The sequence below is a fragment of the Odontesthes bonariensis genome, chromosome 15 (genome assembly GCF_027942865.1).
Source record: "Odontesthes bonariensis isolate fOdoBon6 chromosome 15, fOdoBon6.hap1, whole genome shotgun sequence".
Taxonomy (NCBI): domain Eukaryota; kingdom Metazoa; phylum Chordata; class Actinopteri; order Atheriniformes; family Atherinopsidae; genus Odontesthes; species Odontesthes bonariensis.
Window position 1 is genome coordinate 15,454,063 of NC_134520.1, and position 20,062 is coordinate 15,474,124.

The 20,062-nt window shown below is 41.2% G+C and overlaps 1 protein-coding gene across 1 annotated transcript; it reads left to right on the plus strand.

The window, feature by feature from the left end:
- Nucleotides 1–10,533: 10,533 nt before the first annotated feature.
- On the plus strand, nucleotides 10,534–12,691 carry LOC142399785 (uncharacterized). Its single transcript, XM_075484325.1, has 2 exons — nucleotides 10,534–10,614; nucleotides 11,302–12,691. Exon 2 carries the CDS (start codon nucleotides 11,306–11,308, stop codon nucleotides 12,212–12,214), a length of 909 nt encoding a protein of 302 aa, XP_075340440.1. The 5' UTR covers nucleotides 10,534–10,614; nucleotides 11,302–11,305; the 3' UTR covers nucleotides 12,215–12,691.
- The last annotated feature ends 7,371 nt before the right edge of the window (nucleotides 12,692–20,062 follow it).

The window sequence follows — 20,062 nt, forward strand, 5'->3', positions numbered from 1 at the left end:
GTGGCGTAAAAAAAAAAAAAAAAGTTGGGTGGCGTTTTTCCGCTCAGTTTTAAAATATAACGTGATGATAAAGGGATTATGTGGACTTTATTTTCAGAAAAACAAATGAGAATGCATGCTGATCTTTCCACCAATCAAAGTCAGAACGATTTTCATCTTATATTAATTTGACATTTCTCTGAATAAAAAAAATAAATAAATTTAAAAAAAAAAACACAGGGGAAAATACCGAGGTCATGACCTGTGTGTCCTCAATGCTGGTTACGGCACTGTTCTTAAGTGAAACGTGTGGGTGTACAGTTACAAGTTAGTATTGAGAAAATGTGGTTTTGAGCAGTTTGGTACGTTGGTGACCCTGTGGAGAGCATATCTGAAATACAATAAAGCAATTTCATGACAGTTTTAGCTTAAACCAAGCCTACTTGTGTAAGATTCTCTAACTGTGCCAAACTTAAGGTGGAAAACTGCACTGCTCTTGTGTCACTGAAATGAACATTTGTGCAGTAGCTTTAATATAAGCATCACGTGTTGATCATTTAAATAGAAAATGATAGATATGGTTTGAAAGGTGTAAAAATGTGTTTTCAAAAGTGTAATAGAAATAAGGTAATCATTCTAAAGGTACAGCTAATGCATCCAAGTAACACTAAACAAAGGTCAGTTTTGGGTCATCCAATAAGTTTTTAGGCAAGTGTTCTGAACCTATTTGTACACACATTTTCCATCTCAAACTACAACCCTAACTCCAAAAATGTGGGATTCTGTGTAAAATGTTCATAAACACAGAATGTAGTTATTTGAAAAGCTCATGAATCCACATTTCATTTACAACAGAATACAGTAATCCTATAAAATGTTGAACCACGTTTGGATTTCACCAAAAGGCATTTATGAGACCCCCCCCACACACACACACACCATAAATGTGGGACAAGGTACTGTGGTCAGATGCTGAACTTTAATTGAGTCTTGAGGAAAACACTGCATTTGGCACAAGCCAAACATCTCTCATCATTCGAAGATCATCACTAACGGCAAAGCATGGTGGTGGCAACATCATGCGTTTCTCTTGTGGTGGGGATGTTAAGTTGATCAAATCATACATGCCCCCCAAAAATACAATTTCACTCAGGTTATAAAGCAACAAAATAGGATAAATGCCAAAGGGGATGAATAGTTAACTCTAACCCACTCTAACAAGGCACTGTACAATACTTTCGGATTTATCTAAAGTTGAGTATGCAGGCACTATCTTTCTCTCATAAATTCTGTGAATCCACTGGGACAGTGATATAATTATACAATTACATTATAGATATAACTACATGATTTCCCTTTTCAAAAAATAAAGTATTTTTCATTCAATTTCATTTCATTTCATATCACATAGACACATAGTAAATTTTTAATTACAACAATAAACATTTCAACAACTAACTGATGATACCAATAAATTAAGAACATGTACTCATTAGAACTGTGCTCTTCTGGACAAAGATCTCTGATGTTGTTCCTTGGATCCGTTGGAGCAACGCTACCATTTAGGAGTCAGAGACTGTGCTCCTATTACCACTGTTACTTTCACTCCACTCACCTTTTCAGGGAGATCAGGCTCCAATCTGTTGAATGTACCCATGTTAGAAGTACAGTCATGTGTTCCTAAACAAGTCTTAAAATCATATAAATACAACCCCAATCAGGAGTGTGTGTATACACATGACAAATTACACTGTTACATTATTCATTCAACCAAAATCAAGCAAAAATTCTGATTCGCTGTGTGAAAAACTAATTACACACAATAATTCAAAAGATAGCAGCAATAACTTCAAGCAATTATTTTCTGTATGATGTTATGAGTCCCCCACCTTGTTATGAGGAATTTTGGCTCAATTTGACTTGTGTTCTTCTGTTATTTTAGCACAGCTCTATTAAGGTCCAACCACAGATTTCCAATCAGGATTGGGGATGGACTTTGATTGGGTCATTACCACATCTTCATTCTTTTCTTTTTCCAGAAACTCTGTTGTAGATTTCAGTCCAATTCAATTCAATTCAGTTTATTTATATAGCGCCAAAATACAACAAATGTCCTCTCAAGGCACTTAAATAATATAGTCCAATTCAAGCCAATTGGAGTTCAATTCATTGTAATCAGAATTAATTTCAAAATAATCCAATTAATTCATATAGAGCCAATTCAAAAACAATTTCCCAGCTAAAGAAACCAACAGATTGCACCGAAACTTCTCATCAGTCCAATCTCCCGTCCTGAGCGTGCCTGAGGCGACTGTGGAGAGGAACGACTCCCTTTTAACAGGAAGAAACCTCTGACAGAACCAGACTCAGGAAGGGTGGCCATCCGCCTCGACCAGCTGGGGTTTGAGAAGACAGAAAAAAAACGTAACACCATTCAAAGGATACCTTCAGAGAGCATCTCCTATCCTAGCACTTACCCTGTACTTCCTTACCCCCTCTACTGCACTTTATCTTTCTGTACTTCCTTCTATGCCTGCACTCTACCGCTACACTGTAACCCCTGTCACCTCTGATAGAGTCTGACTTGTGGTTTCCTTCTATGTAGCTTATTGTTAGCTTTGATATTAGCTGTAATGTTATATATTTTTTCAATTGTAAGTCGCTTTGGATAAAAGCGTCTGCTAAATGCATAAACATAAACATAAACCTGTTGGAACAGGGAAACACGAGTTAATGACCACAATAATGTCACATGTACATAATATCATTTGAGAAATCAAACGGGGGAAAAAGAGAGTAAAGTGAAGAAAGGTGTGACAGATGAGGCCCCCCAGCAGTCTGGGCCTATCGCAACTTAACGATGGGATGTTTCAGGATCACCTGAAAGATCCCTAACTATAAGCTTTATCAAAAAGGAAAGTTTTAAGCCTAGTCTTAAAAGTGGAAAGGGTGTCTGCTTCCCAGACATTTACTGGCAGCTTATTCCACAGAGAGGGGCCTGATAACTGAAGGCTCTGCCTCCCATTCTACTTTTAGAAACTCTGGGAACCTCAAGTAAACCTGCAGTTTGGGAGCGAAGTGCTCTGTTAGGAAAATATCTTATAATGAGATCTTTAAGATATGATGGAGCTCGGTCATTAAGAGCTTTATATGTAAGGAGAAGAATCTTAAATTCTATTCTGAATTTAACAGGGAGCCAATGAAGAGAAGCTAAAACTGGAGAAATATGATCTCTCCTGTTAGTTCTCATCAGAAATCTGGCCTGCAGCATTTTGGATCAGCTGAAGGCTTTTCAGAGAATATATGGGACAGCCCAATAACAAAGAATTACAGTAGTCCAATCTTGAAGTAACAAATGCATGGAGTAGTTGTTTTGCATCACTCTGGGACAATATGTTCCTGATTTTAACAATATTACGAAGGTGAAAGAAGGCAGTCCTAGAAACCTGTTTTATATGTGAGTCAAATTATAAATACTGGTCAAAAATAACTCCAAGGTTCCTCACTATACGACTAGAAGCCAAGGAAATACCATCTAGAGTAACTATATAGCTAGACAATTTCTCAGATAAATATGACTTAAACCAGCCTAATGCAGTTCCTTTATTCCCAATAACATGTTCAAGTCTTTGTAATAAGATACTGTGATTGACCGTATCAAATGCAGCACTGAGATCCAACAGGACAAGCACAGACACAAGTTCACTATCAGAAGCTAATAGGAGATCATTGGTAACTTTCACCAGTGCTGTTCATGTGCTTTGATGCGCTCTGAATCCTGACTGAAACTCTTCAAACAGATTATTTCTATGTAAATGATCACAAAGTTGAGCTGCAACTATTTTTTCAAGAACTTTAGAAACAAAAGGGAGATTGGATATAGGTCTATAATGAGCTAACACTTCTGAGTCAAGAGTAGGTTTTTTAAGTAAAGGTTTAATTGCAGCAACCTTAAAAGTCTGAGGTACATATCCTGTCAACAAAGACAGATTGATCAAATCCAATATGAAAGGGGAAAACCTCCTTGAATAGTCTGGTTGGGATTGGGTCTAAAATACAAGTTGATGACTATTGCTGTTGTTGGCTCTGAGAGATCAACTGGGCAGAAGCCGTCTAAATACAAATCATGTTCTAAAGATATTTCTAAAGCTGCTGCACTTGATGATACATCAGATAATAGTGGGAAGGACTCCATCAGTCTTCTCTCTGATAGAAAGAATTTTATTGATAAAGAATCTCATGAAATCATCACAGCTGGGAGTTTTTTATTTATTTTTGGGGCTTTTTTATGCCTTTAATGTTGGAGGACAGTATGAGAGAGACAGGAAGCAGAGAGAGGGGGGAGACATGCAGCAAAGGGCTGCTCAGTGCAGGACTTGAACCGGGGCCAGCTGCAGCGAGGACTATAGCCTCTGTACATGGGGCGGCTGCTTAACCCACTACGCCAACGACCGCCTCATCACTACTGAGAGTTAAAGGAATACCTGACTCAACAGAGCTCAGACTCTTTGTCAGCCTGGCTACAGTGCTGAAAAGAAACCTGGAATTGTTCTTATTCTCTTCTATTAATGATGAATAATAAGCAGTTCTAGCTTTACGAAGGGCTTTCTTATACGTTATTAAACTATCTTTTCAGACTAATTGAGACTCTTCTAAATTAGAGGAACGCTACTGTCTCTCCAGCTCTCCAGATTTGCTGCCGTGTTTGGGATCATTGTCCTGTTGATGACTGAATTTCAGTGATGCATCAGCTGTTGGATAGAAAACCTCACATTTGACTCTAGAATACTTTGGTATCCAGAGAAGTTTATGGCTGACTCAGTGACTGCAAGGTGCTCAGGTCATGTGGTTGGTCACAGTTGGTATGAGGTATTTTTGCTGTGCTTAATTCGATCACAGATGATGTGAAGTATGACCAAACAATTGTTACAGAAGTCTTTGTGGCTTGTTAAGAAGCAACTATACAAATATAAGAAATGCTGACATGTTTTTTTAGTTTTTTTTAAAAAGAGGCTTTCTCCTGCAACCTTTCCAAACAAGCCGTACTTTTTCAGTCTTTCTAAATGAGCTGTCATGAACTTTGACATTTAACACGTTATTTGGGGCCTGTATAGTCTGAGATGTAGCTCTTGGGTTTTTTCCAATTTCTCAGAACATTGTAAGATTTGGCCTTGGGGTGAACTTGCTGAGATATCCGTTTCTGGGAAATTTGGCAACAGTCTTGAATTATCTTTCTCACTGTAGAACAATGGACTCTAAATTGTTTGGAAATTGCCTTACAACCTGTTCCAAATTATTGGCCCACAAATGCTTCTTTAAGTCAAATTGCTGACTTCTTTCCTCCACGGCATTGTGTTAACACACGCCTGAATGATTCAGACCAGTAAATAAAACCTCCACTTCAATAGAGATGGTCAAACTTGCCTGTGATGAATTTATCAAGTGCATTTGATGAGCAGCACCTGGCTGCAACTTATTATCTTAATACCTAGCAATCAGGGTGCAATCAGTTTTTCACACATCGCTTTTTGGTTTAGTTTTTGTTTATTTACAGGGTGAACTGAGGGTGAATGTAAGTTATTCTAAGACTTGGAAATACTTTTTTTTTTTAAAATATCTCCTGATATATACCACTTTAAAATTGATAGAGGGTGTATTTTAATTTCTTACATGAGTGTATTTGCCAGATTGCTGATTATTTCAGGACATATACTGCTCAAGATAAGCTATCCACATGAAGAAATCATCTTCATCAGTCAGGATGTGGGTGTTGCCGCACCATGAGAATCTGGCAGTGCCTCAATTTATACAGGCCCACCATGACATACCGCAAAGCTTTCTGAGCAGAACAAATGTCTATGAAACTTCTTCAAAAGGAGCAGATGCAGCCACCACTGTTACACAGTTGGCATTATCAGAATGACTTCAACCCACAAACATATCAGCCCTGCATTTAGTAATCAACCTCAATATGTTTTCTGAATCAAACAGAATTCATGAGAAAGCCTCCCTGTTCCCACAACAAGTTGTTGTTGTTACCACTGTGCCTTTCTTTTGTGTGTGCTCATGTTTACTCGTTTGCCTCCTCTATAAGCTGACAAAAAAAATCACGACGGCTTAATAACACCTGCAATATGACTAATTCTTTAACAATCTGGGGATGACCTTTCTAACACAAGGGATAAACTGACTGTTGGAACAGGGCTGAATGTGGCTTGTGTGGCTACAGTGAGTCAGACAGAGAAATCTGCTGGAGTTTTGTGCACACACAGATCTCACAGGACAGCCCCTGGTCAGGACAACCCCCATAACTGAACAACACAAGATGCGCCTAGTGTAAACTGCACAACAGTGATCTGCTGCAATCAAGTGTGGTTTTCCACACTTGGGGGGGTTTGTCACACCTTAGGTGAGGGGGAATCAGAAAAACGTATTTGTGCAGAGCTTAATGGTGACATTTTTCCGCTCTTTCGGCTCTTAAATGTGCTAAAATATGAAGCCTTTGTGAATGTCGGGGAAGTGGCAAGCAAAGCATGCATGAATGTGGTTGACAATAGTTTGAAGGTGTGGTTTGAACAGATTCACAGATGAATTATCAAAGGGGTTACAGCAGGAAAGCCTCTCCTTACACAAACTGAGAAAAACCCTCCACAGACGGAATTTCTGGAAATTCTGACAAAATGTTATTTTCATGGATCTCTTGGTCATAGTAAAAACACTGTTGTAATAATGTTTCCCTACTTTAAGTATATGGAAAGATTCATGTCTCTATCCATCTCTCAGTCCATTTGTTTGTTAATTCTTGATGTATTGTTTTATAGAGGGTTTCCATTAGGGTAATTTGTCACACGTAAGGCGCATTCTCACTGCAGGAACCCTTTGCAGTTCCTATAACCTTTTCAGGAATAGGGTCGTTTTTTCCTGCATTCGGACATACAGGAACTCGGGACCACGGCCCCAGTTCCTATAACCATTTTAGCTCCTTCTCCCAGGCTGGGCCTTTTCTGGGTTCTATAGGAGCACATCTGACGGAGGTGTTTGGTGGTTGGTAGTAATGCCCCTTGTCAGATTTCCACTTCTTCATGTTCCTAATCTGCTCAACGCAAACAGTAGAATAACGGCTGAAATGTTTTCTCATATGACACGGACACAACCATTAATACCTTTGGCAACATAGTGTATGTATACATATATATATATACATACACACATACACTATATTGCCAATGGTAATAACTCACCCATCCAAATGATTAAATTCAGGTGTTCCAATAACTTCCATGACCACAGGTATATAAATTGAAGCACCTAGGCATGCAGACTACTTTTACTAACATTTGTGAAAAAATGGGTCAGGAGCTCAGTGAATTCCAGCGTTGTACAGTGACAGGATGCCACCTGTGCAACACGTCCAGTCGTGAAATTTCCTCGCTACTAAATATTGCACAGTCAACTGTCAGTGGTATCATAACAAAGTGGAAGTGTTTGGGAACGACAGCAACTCAGCCACGAAGTTAACCGCTACAGACCTCCAAACTTTATGTGGCCTTTAGATTAGCTCAAGAACAGTGCGTAGAGAGCTTCATGGAATGGGTTTCCATGGCCAAGCAGCTGCATCCAAGCCATACATCACCAAGTGCAATGCAAAGCGTCGGCTGCAGGGGTGTAAAGCACGCCGTCACTGAACTCTAGAGCAGGGGAAACGCGTTCTCTGGAGTGACGAATCACGTTTCTCCATTTGGTAATCTGATGGAGAAGTCTGGGTTTGGCGGTTGCCAGGAGAACGGTACTTGTCTGACTGCATTGTGCCAAATGTAAAGTTTGATGGAGGGAGGATTATGGTGTGGGGTTGTTTTTCAAGAGCTGGGCTTGCCCCTTAGTTCCAGTGAAAGGAATTCTGAATGCTTCAGCATACCAAGAGATTTTAGACAATTTCATGCTCCCAACTTTGTGGGAACAGTTTGGGGATGTCCCCTTCCTGTCCCACCATGAATGCGCTAGAGTGTACAAAGCAAGGTCCATAAAGACATGGATGAGCGAGTTTGGTGTGGAAGAACTTGTCTGGCCTGCACAGAGTCCTGACCTCAACTCGATAGAACACCTTTGGGATGAATAAGAATGGAGACTGTGAGCCAAGCCTTCTCGTCCAACATTAGTGTGTGAGCTCACAAATGCGGTTCTGGAAGAATGATAAAAAATTCCCATAAACATACTCCTAAACATTGTGGAAAGCTTACCCAGAAGAGTTGAAGCTGTTATAGCTGCAAAGGGTGGTCCGACGTCATATTAAACCCTATCGATTAAGAATGGGATGTCACTTAAATTCATATGCGTGTAAAGGCAGATGAGCCAATACTTTTGGCAATATAGTGTATATACATATATACATCTACAGTGCCTTGCGAAAGTATTTGGCCCCCTTGAACTTTTCAACCTTTTGCCACATTTCAGGCTTCAAACATAAAGGTATAAAATTTAAATTTTTTGTGAAGAATCAACAACAAGTGGGACACAATCGTGAAGTGGAATGAAATTTATTGGATATGTCAAACTTTTTTAACAAATAAAAAACTGAAAAGTGGGGCGTGCAATATTATTCTGCCCCCTTGCGTTAATACTTTGTAGCGCCGCCTTTTGCTGCAATTACAGCTGCAAGTCGCTTGGGGTATGTCTCTATCAGTTTTGCACATCGAGAGACTGAAATTCTTGCGCATTCTTCTTTGCAAAACAGCTCGAGCTCAGTGAGGTTGGATGGAGAGCGTTTGTGAACAGCAGTCTTCAGCTCTTTCCACAGATTCTCGATTGGATTCAGGTCTGGACTTTGACTTGGCCATTCCAACACCTGGATACGTTTATTTGTGAACCATTCCATTGTAGATTTGGCTTTATGTTTTGGATCATTGTCTTGTTGGAAGATAAATCTCCGTCCCAGTCACAGTTCTCTTGCAGACTCCAACAGGTTTTCTTCCAGAATGGTCCTGTATTTGGCCCCATCCATCTTCCCATCAATTTTGACCATCTTCCCTGTCCCTGCTGATGAAAAGCAGGCCCAAACCATGATGCTGCCACCACCATGTTTGACAGTGGGGATGGTGTGTTCAGGGTGATGAGTTGTGTTGCTTTTACACCAAACATATCGTTTTGCATTGTGGCCAAACAGTTTGATTTTGGTTTCATCTGACCAGAGCACCTTCTTCCACATGTTTGGTGTGTCTCCCAGGTGGCTTGTGGCAAACATTAAACGAGACTTTTTATGGATATCTTTGAGAAATGGCTTTCTTCTTGCCACTCTTCCATAAAGGCCAGATTTGTGCAGTGTACGACTGATTGTTGTCCTACGGACTGACTCTCCCACCTCAGAACTCTGCAGTGCATCCAGAGTGATCATGGGCCTCTTGGCTGCATCTCTGATCAGTCTTCTCTTTGTTCGAGATGAAAGTTTAGAGGGACGGCCGAGTCTTGGTAGATTTGCAGTGGTCTGATACTCCTTCCATTTCAATATGATTGCTTGCACAGTGCTCCTTGGGATGTTTAAAGCTTGGGAAATGTTTTTGTATCCAAATCCGGCTTTAAACTTCTCCACAACAGTATCTCGGACCTGCCTGGTGTGTTCCTTGGTCTTCATGATGCTCTCTGCCCTTTGAACAGAACCCTGAGACTATCACAGAGCAGGTGCATTTATACGGAGACTTGATTACACACAGGTGGATTCTATTTATCATCATCAGTCATTTGGGACAACATTGGATCATTCAGAGATCCTCACTGAACTTCTGGAGTGAGTTTGCTGCACTGAAAGTAAAAGGGCCGAATAATATTACACGCCCCACTTTTCAGTTTTTTATTGTTAAAAAACTTTGACACATCCAATAAATTTAATTCCACATCACGATTGTGTCCCACTTGTTGATTCTTCACAAAAAAAATTAATTTTATATCTTTATGTTTGAATCCTGAAATGTGGCAAAAGGTTGAAAAGTTCAAGGGGGCCAAATACTTTTGCAAAGTACTGTACATATGTGTGTGTGTATACATATGATTTGAAGTGAAGGCACTACATCAGCAAAAAGTTATCTGAACTTGTTTCCCAAATTACAATTTCACTGTTTGTTTGACTCCTAATTTTGTCCAACTTGAATTTTTTTATTTCTAAGCATTAAATCGAGTATAAATGTGGTTATGGTCATGTGCAAATATATAGCTGAAAAATTAAATCATGCAACTGAATACTGCTGTATCAATACACAGTTACGCGCAGTAACTGCATTAGAACAAAAAGTGGAACAGTGAATCCAAACTGACGAATTTCAGTATCACTTGTGGGTTTTAGACGTGACCACTTCGCTTGCTCTTCATATAACATTGTCTGATCACTTTCCCTATGAAGACAGACACAACGCGATTGGCTGCATGCGCACTAAGCGTGAACCGCCCAGTAAGCTGTGCGCTTTATGTCACCGCTGCGCGTCTGAAAGGTAAGCACAACCCACTCGGGGCAAACATGAAACACACACAAACTTGCGAGTAGAATCAGGTCTTCCGTCTAAGCAGGCTTGTGTGGATAAACTTGTTTGTGCGTGTTACAACAGGCTCTCTTAAAGCGTGTCATCCGAAAGGTATCATCCTCTCACTCAGGTCAGTGCGATGAGTTCAACATATTGTCTGATCGTCAGGCTCAACTTTGCTCGACTCGGTTATCTAAAGTTAGTGGTGATTTGTGCCATGGGTTTGAGTTAGTAAATCCATTATGAAAGTCATTATTTTTCATCTTTGCTGTTATCTGAAAGCACATCACTGTCCGTGATGGAGGAAGTCATCAGACACATTAAGCAGTCCAATATATTCACTATAGGCTTAAAGCAAAATTCCACCTTTAAAATTTCGATTCGTGTTAAATGTAACCCAGTACAGATAGTTTCAGATGCACGTGCCATTTACTAAAAAGTAGCATTTTGTCTGTATGTGTGTGTGTGTGTGTGTGTGTGTGTTAAAGGGTCATACAGAATCACTCATTTTATTTGCAGAGGTACCATTTTATTACTGTTATGAACAAGTGTGCAACATTTGTTGCAGCTGATCGAGGGGAAACTAATCATGCGCTTCTGTGCTCTAACATTTTTTGATTGATTCATCTTACGAGCCATGCATGACAGGCCAAAATCTGAATCGGCAACTCTCAAACATTGCAAAAAAAAAATCAATTTTTTTTTCATTAAGTGGCCTCCCTCAAAATCAAGTCAACCATTTAGGTTATTCTTACGTTCAGTTTCGTGATAATAACACCACAAGATGTTAGAATAACACTTGATTCCCCCCCACCAGAAGCATGTCAACCACAGCGGGTCCTGGGGGGGATGGCTCGGCTACACTTTACCAGCGTTCCTCCTCGGTGCAGAACAGCGGATACACGGAGCCGAGGCCAGGCCGACGAGCCCTCCCCGTGATACGGTCCTCCCTGGTGCCACGACGCCTCGTGCCTTTGCGGACTTGCAGCGGCCACTTAAACCCCGTTAGCCGCCGTAAGAGGGAGATGATCTCCGCCGACAAGAAAGATGACACCTACTGGGATAAGCGGCGTAAGAATAACGAGGCGGCCAAGCGGTCCCGGGAAAAAAGGAGGTTCAACGACCTGTTGCTGGAGGGCCAGCTGCTGGCTCTGAGTGAGGAGAACGCCCAGCTGCGGGCTCAGGTGCTCAACCTGCAGTACCACACCAGCCGGAATCTGGAAAAAAGCAAAGCTCCCTGTGCAACATCACCTGTATCTGTTCTGGCCTCCAGTTTATCCTTATCGCCCATTCCAGCTCACACCCCTGCTCTCTTCCAGGCAAGACTCTGGGGCATTAGGGGGAGCAGCTCGGCTGCTGTTATTGGTATGAGACACCAGGAAACAGCGATGCACCAGTCCGACGCCAACATCCCTTATCTTAGCCCGACTAGCGTTTACGGCGGTTTCAATTATCTAAGTCACCACAACTGCGTAACACAGCAAGGCTCCGTGCCCCTCTCGAGGCCCAGAGTCCTCTCTCACGGTCCGGAGGAGCTCTGGGCGGTGGAGTGGCAGCGGAGGCAGAGACGGATGCCCAGCGACAGGTCTCCTCCAGCGATGACATCCCCATTCCCACAGATGCGCACTCCAAGCCCCTCTCTTACCTCCCAACATTTCTACCAACATTTGACACACTCCATGCCTCCACCGTCTCGTACCCACCTCAAAACTGGGTCGTACCCCATCTGAGCCACACGGCGGTTTGTAATAATCTGCTGCCTTGGCGGCCCTCCTACCTGGCCACACCGCCCGTCTACCCCGGCCTTCCTTTACATACACAAGGGAGGCCGGGCCAGGGTCTCGGTGTAGAGGAACGCTTACACAGAACGCTTCAAGAGCCGGTCCAGCAGTGCACCCTGAGGACTGTCTCTGCCAAGGGTGCGCTGCAGTCCTCCTGACCGACGCAAACAGGACAGTTTGACTGTGACGTTGGGGGCGGGTTACTGCAAGGACGAAAAAGCCAATTAAATCAATGCTTCCTGTAAAGCTTCAGGAAATTTGGGATATTTTATCGAGATTTCTTTTTTTTTTAATTGCCAGAGAACGAATTAAACTTATCATTTGTGGAAATGAGAAACTTTGGACTCTAAACATCTGGAATCCAACTTGTATTGAAGCAGAACGTCTCTCAAAGAAATAACTGAAACAACATGGACTGATTATGGTCACTTAGGGATGATATTGTGATTTTATGATGTAATAAACACGATATACCACACAAGCTTTATCCAGCGCCTCTTTTTTTTATATGGTCTGGTTTGATATGTGGATTAACTACAGGGTGCAGTGCGGTTATTGTTGATGGATTTTTGCCTGTGGTTAAACAAACATGCACCAACGAAACCGTTTGCTTGTTGACTTGGTATTCCCCTTTATCCCCACTGCGTGATTTCCCAGCACACTTTGATTCAATGGGAAATTTAAACGTTGAACCGTTTATTTTTTCTTTTTTTCTTTCCGTCTTTCTTTTTTCTTTTTACACCTCATCCGCCTGCTACATACCACCAGGTTAAACAAATGATTGAATAAATGATAAATAAAAAGTCAAGACACGGCGCGACGCGTGCGTCGGTCAGTCTGCTCAGGATTTTGTACGAGAATGATAAGAAAAGTGTTTCTCCTGCATTAGCCCGTTTCAAACTGTAATGGAAAACATTCACTTGGGAATAAGACTATATTTCAAACATCAGGCTAAATGACACCTGAGAACAGTATCCCTAATTTTCCGTTTCCCTCATAGAGGCAGATGATTACAATTGAAAAAAGAAATCAATCTCCGACCTATTTATTGGGCACTCTTTAGGTTAGTGTTCATTTGAGATTACATTCATGTAAGGCTGCATTCATAATCGGAAAACTCGTGATTGACCCATCCAGAAAATGCCTTTCTGAGTGCACTGTGGAAAATCCATCTATTTTCTGACTGCAGTCTCAGTGGTGGTCATGATCACACAAGCTAGATGACATTTCATTTTAATTTGCACATCTCATGTGTTAACTCCTCCACAAATGACAAACTGACTTCTTGCTCCTGGTCATATTAGCATCCTTGACGAAACTGCAGTGACACCTGAGTGTCCAGAGGACGCATACGTCCCAGAACACACCAGCAGAGGGCGCGACAGTGTAAGCAGTTGCCAACAGTGAGCTCTGAGTCGAACGAGGCCAACGTGGTTAGTGTAAAATCATTTCTGGCTCTTCAGGGTGCACCCTTCAGATGAGTAACGATTTCTGAGTAAATACAACAATACTTTCATTTTCAGTGCATTCGTGTAATATTTAGACACATTTGTAAGTAAAAGTATAATAAATGAGCCTAGTTGAAATATGGCATGTTTTTTTTTTACATCTTCTTGTGCACTAATTTATTTTTGAACAATCCAACCTATATTTTTTTCAAAGGAGCTCAGCCTTTGCTAATGTTTCTCATGCTTTAGACACAATATTTGTAAAAGACCATACCTTAAACTTGATGGAGATTGAAACAAAATAAACAAACAAAAAAAAAAACAGCACATGAATGTCTGAAACTACTGGTTGCAAAATGGCGGCCAACTGAATTCTCACCTCTCATAGCACTTACAAATCTTTAGTAATTTTTTGACTGTCAGATGATGTTAAATTAAAATGTCTTTGTAAATTTATTCCAGCTTTGACATGAGGGCCGTTCACACTTCTGTCCCTCATGAAGTGGAGTGACAGAATGAAAAGAAGTTAAAAATAAAACTCTATTTGACATAAAACAACACTGCACAAGGTTATAGCATTTTTCTTGTCCATGCAGACTTAATTGAAGTATTTTCTACAATAATAGGCGAATGATAACAGGGAACATACTTTTGTTGGGACATCTTCAAGCTTTCAAAACGAGTGACAAAGTGTTATCGTTGCATCTTTTAAAAATGTTGCTCCTCCAATAATAAGTTCTAAAGTGAGCAGAGTGAGCTGCAAAAAGCAGAAACAAATGTTTAGTTATGTATTCGCAACTTTGACATCTACACTGATAAGGGACATACACTTCTGTATTTTCTGTGAGTCTGAGGCAACCTAGATTTATTAAAAAAAACTCATACACACACCCAAAAAGAGTCTCCCTTCGGTTTGGGTTTACTCAGTTTCATCTTCGCATGGGTGCTGCATTCTCTAACACTGCCTCTATTGCTACTGTTGGTAGCAATGACCACACGACCCCCGTGACCGATTATCTTCTGGAAAAAGCGTATCATGAAAGTGTCTGAAACATGACGGTAAAATATGTCGACCAAACAGGCGAAGAATAGCACAAAACAGCTCACGATTACGCTGCTACAGCACCTCCGAAAACAAAATACTCTCAAGACAATTAAAATGCGTCTATTTCAAGAGTTGAATAAGCCTGTGTCTTATCAAAATCGAGCAGTTTTATCATGGTGTACGCAAAACGTGCCTGCACTTGACAGCGGCATCACACAAGGAGGAACCCCTGTGTTGGAAAGCCACGGACACCACAACATTATGTTGATCACGATAAAACGAGGCAGGCAGTCACTTTTCATTTGACACCAGAGGTGGACAGTCAGAGTCAAAGACAGGAAAACAACACATAAAGAGTGAGAGAAGGCAAAGGAAGATAGAGATGAGCGAGTATGATTAGGAGCAACAAGCTACTATCACCCCACCACCCCTCCACTCATATGAGCATAAATTGCCTTGCACAGTCTCACAGGACAGGTTGCTGCTTAAAACTGTATATTAGAGAGTAGGACATCTTTGAAAGAGCTCACTGGCAGCGTGGCAACACTGGATTTCGTGCACACATCAGTTGACGGTAAGGCACCTTTTTTTTTTTCTTAGCTCATGTAACAGCGGTGTGGGCCTCTCATCAGATGGATTCGGGGAAGGAAATGAATCGAGGTGTTGGTGGCCAAAGGATGGGCATTTTTCACACATACACGACCATAACAGTGTGCTGTGCTGATCATGGCACATCATAATGACGAATGCCGTGAGGTCGAACATCGGCAAACTTGAGTAAAAACTCTTTTCCAAGTGTGACCAAAATTCAATTTTACATCTGTCGATTGTTAAGAAACCGCCACCTGTCTAAAATAACTTTCACTTATTCTAAATAGATTCATATAAAACTGTAACAATATAAGGAAGAGGAAATGTTTCTACCTCACATATATATGCAAGATAACCTAAAAACAATATTCATCTTATTTTAGTTGGCCAAAGCGGGTAATAATGAGTTTGGTACAATGCTGTACACTGAGACTGTTAAGGATCTTTAGGTTGAGTAATGACTGTTTGAATCAAAGGGAAGCCTTATCTCAATTACCCGCCCTGTGATACATTTTGTTCTGGGATACTTTGGTGATTCAAATATAGAGTCCTTGTACTTTATTTGTCCTGACCATTGTTGCATCGAGAGATTGAAAAAGACGAGACGCCTGTATCCTGCAATGTAATCAAATAGGCAGTTTTACAATCGATTCTTTGTCAGGCTGGTGATGCATGTGATGTGTGAGACACGCGCTGATTAACATTGTTCTGTTGTTTCTAAGTAGGTTGGGAAGTTGTTTCAAACTGCACAGTATTATATATCTCAAAGTTCAATTTGAGAGTGAGAGGGCGGAAAAGAATACCACCTTCACTCATCAAATGATCAGCAGCTTACACAACTGCATCGAGCATCTGTCTCACCAAAAATAAACATTTAAAATAAGGCGGTAGTTAATGCCCCTGTTTTACAGCATGCGCACCACTGTCCAGTCTTTAGGGTCACTTGATACGAGTTATAACATGGAAACGTAGTTTTGTTTTTATCTTTTGCACGATGTAGTGCACTATTGCCAAGAACGCCTGTTTTGAACATCCGTTTGTTCAACCGAGCATAAAGGCCCGGTGGTGGAGTGCTGCACAGATAATTGTCCGTGATATAAGGTTCTGCCATCTCAACAAGAAGCTCTGGATCTCATTGCTTACACTATTACAGCATATGCAGGGCTCTTCCTCTGTGATTATCAAATTTCGCTGGGTAGCCAGAGCTCAGAAGTCTGTAGGTGTTTCAAACTTCTTCAGTTTGACATTGATCGGTGATATGGTGCTTTAGGTCATTTGCTTCTATTCTGCTCCAGATCTGTTCCTATACACAACCTTTTCGAAGGCCGTTGACACTTTCAATCAGTGAAACACCAAGAGATGTGTTTTTGTTTTGTCATTTTGGAGTATTGTGTGTAGAGCATGACCACTTTGAAAGAAAATCCATCTATTTTAAAAGCAACTGAAGTAACAGTGAAGCAACTTAAGAATGTGAAAATATTCCAATTGCTTTAAATACTCCTTCCAATGCACAGTAAGTATTTTAGAAAGGCAAATTTCATATTCAATGGTGCTATCTATTTACAATACACACAGCTAAGTGTTGTCCAATTCCCCCGGGCGTCAGTTTATGCCCAATGTGAACACAGAATATTGAGATGGAAAGCCACAGAATATAGACTGACCAGGTTCCTCCCTATGAGAGGTTATTCAGATTCAGTGGAGGGTGCACGGCAACACAACAACAGATGGCAGAATGCAAGACAACGGATAGTCACCAAAAGAAGAAGTTCGAGAGTTCCTTACTAAAAAGCAGGCTGTCTATAATTAGCATATAAGAAACAGGTGCAACTGTGCAGCGGAGTAGCGAGTGGGCTCGGCCTCAAGAGAGATTTCACTCAGGAACCCTGTCTTTTTTTATGTTCTCTTCATCTGTGTCTTCCTGAGTGATTATTGTTCTCTCTCTTCCTGCTGTTGCTTTTTCAGTACACAGCACACAGTCTTTGTGTCCCGCACGAGCATGCAGGTGTGCATGGTCTCACACAACATACAAACACATAGAGTTAGGGTCTGCATTCTTGCTGGGAATGGGTTTGAATATTTTTAACCTCATGTATATTCTCACCTCTGCACAGAGAGTACATGGCCTCTCTGAAACCTTTTTTCTTTTTTTCGTGGCTCGGTCTGATTCGCATGTCAAAGTATAACTAGAGGGCAAGTAAATATGCTTGGAAGGCACTCGAGGACAGACAAATGAAGTTAACAATCAAACTTCACTAAAATAGTTATAGTTTGTGCTTGAGAGAGTGCTTCTTGTGTGACATCCTGAGAGACAGCTTACAGACAGCAGCTCAGTTATGAGGCGTCACATTTAGCGTCAAAGTTTTAAGTGTGATGTCTGATGAAAAATGGGCTCATGAGTTGTTGAATGCAACATTAATGTGTGAAAGGCACATCAATGAGTTGAGAGACAGAAGTATAAGTTTATTATGCACAGGAGTTTGCGTGCATTTTAGTGTTTGATCGCGCATAGAGGAGGCTGGCTGTGGTTTCCACTGTGTTCACTCATTTTGCACAGCTTCACATAAAACCGCCCACAAACCCATGCGAATGAAAGAGAATTTATTAAAAGCTACCACCATTCCTTTCAGGCTGATTTTAAAAGAAGAAAACAACAACAATCTGAACCTGTTTGAGTTTGAATTTTGAAAGGGAAGGGATTAACCGTCACTGACTCAGAGATTAAAGAGGTGGAGAGGGCAGACAAAGCCATCGAAGAGGAAGTTGAGGGGGATAGAGCAAGAAACACAAGCAATTGTCAGACTAAAGAACAAGTTCCTTTGAGAATATGATGGGAGTCTACTCTGATGGTGAAAAGCTGTCTAAATTGTAAACGACAAGCTGAAGTAATCGCATTCTGGTTGCAACTGCAACTTCGTGGCCACAGAAAACTCTCTGCACGATGTAACTCTGCAACACCGATGAAATATTTCACTGAGTTCCACGAATACATTTGAATTTATCGTGCAACCACGGGAGACACGAAGCATCTTTTTAAGTATGCCAGTCAATCAGCAGTAAAGGAACACTGTAACCTTTGCACATCAATAACCCACAACATGAAACTTGGAAAAAAAAAAGTCCATACTCTTTTTTAGTCTACTTCATGTTTCCGTCACGTTTTCTCACGTGGTCAACACAGGTAGGGGGTGAGGTTGATTCAGGAAGCAGGTTTGAATGCTGGAGGTGTAGACAGGGTTTGAGTGCTCTGGAGGTTTAGAGGTGAACATCTTTTTGTTAGACTTGCAAGACACTGCTTCAAATGAACTGGTACAAGGGCTTTACACATTGACAATGTGAGTACATATTCTCTTCACATACTGGTGTATATAACCATTAATGCTTACAAACCATCACACCTTCAGTACATTTTCATAGACATTCGTCTAAAACGCATATATTTCCGCGAAAATAACTAATTGTTGACTTTCTGTCTGTTGACGTTTTTCATGACAGGTTATAGGACTGGTTTGTGGATATCAAGGATCAGATCAATCAACACTGCAACACTGAGAAATACTACAGTGGTTTCAGTGAAGACGAGCCGACATACATCACCACAAGGTAAGGAGCTACAATTTGATGAAGTCATTTCATATACTGGTATTTCTAAACCTTTGTAACTAGAATTTTCATTGTTTATCAACCGGACAGTAATTTTCTTATTATACTGTCTATTTCAATATACTTTTCCACACAATAGAAAAATATTGAGGAATGTCTGTAATATCATATTACTCACCTGCTCTCTGTTTAACCCATCTCTGCAGCTCTACCAACACTACTCTCTTATTTGCTTTTATTCCAGGTCTGTGATTTCACTCATTTTTCACATAGCATGGAGTCCCTATCATTACCTTATCACAGAGAGCAAAACGGTACTGTTTTACAAGTCGAAAATGATGTGGGTCGTAAAGGACCCCGACGCAGAAGGGAGTTCATACCTGAGGAGAGGAAGGATGCCCTCTATTGGGAGAAGCGTCGTAAGAACAACGAGGCGGCCAAACGGTCACGAGAGAAGAGAAGGGTGAACGACTATGTGCTGGAGAGTCATCTCATGGCTCTGAAAGACGAAAATGCTAGGCTAAGTGCTGAGTTAATGGCCATCAAGCTCCACTTCGGTCTGACCCACCCTGCTGGCTATACGGGTCACCAAAGTACCCATCTGCCACACCATTCCCACAGCAGCACCCAACCTATGACTGCCAATAGCACCCATCACCAGTCCTTGCAGAGAAACTACTACGTGGGCGGGAGAGACTCTTCCATTATGCCTGGCCACCTCCCCTCTCAGTCGTTTTTACTCCCCGCATATGCCCTCCAAACCATGAGAGGCTATTCGTACTTAAATGCACCTGGTACTGCGGGATCTGGGGTCCTCGCTCCTTTTGTCCTTCCTCGAAATCTCTTGCCGACTTATTCTGCCTGTCCCGGAGCCCCCCTTCTGAGACCCATTCCTACAAGAGCAGCTTCAGATGAGGAAGAGGAGCAGCAGGTACCAGGGCTGCTGTCGTATTCTGCTCCACCTCGTAAAATCACAACCAGAGGCGGCAAAAAACAATCTCCACAAAGACAATATATCTCTGACTGACAAATGCAGAAGGGCTGATTTACTTTACAATTTGCTAGACTTAATGGCCAAGAAACTTTTTGTCATTACTAGTTTCATTATGA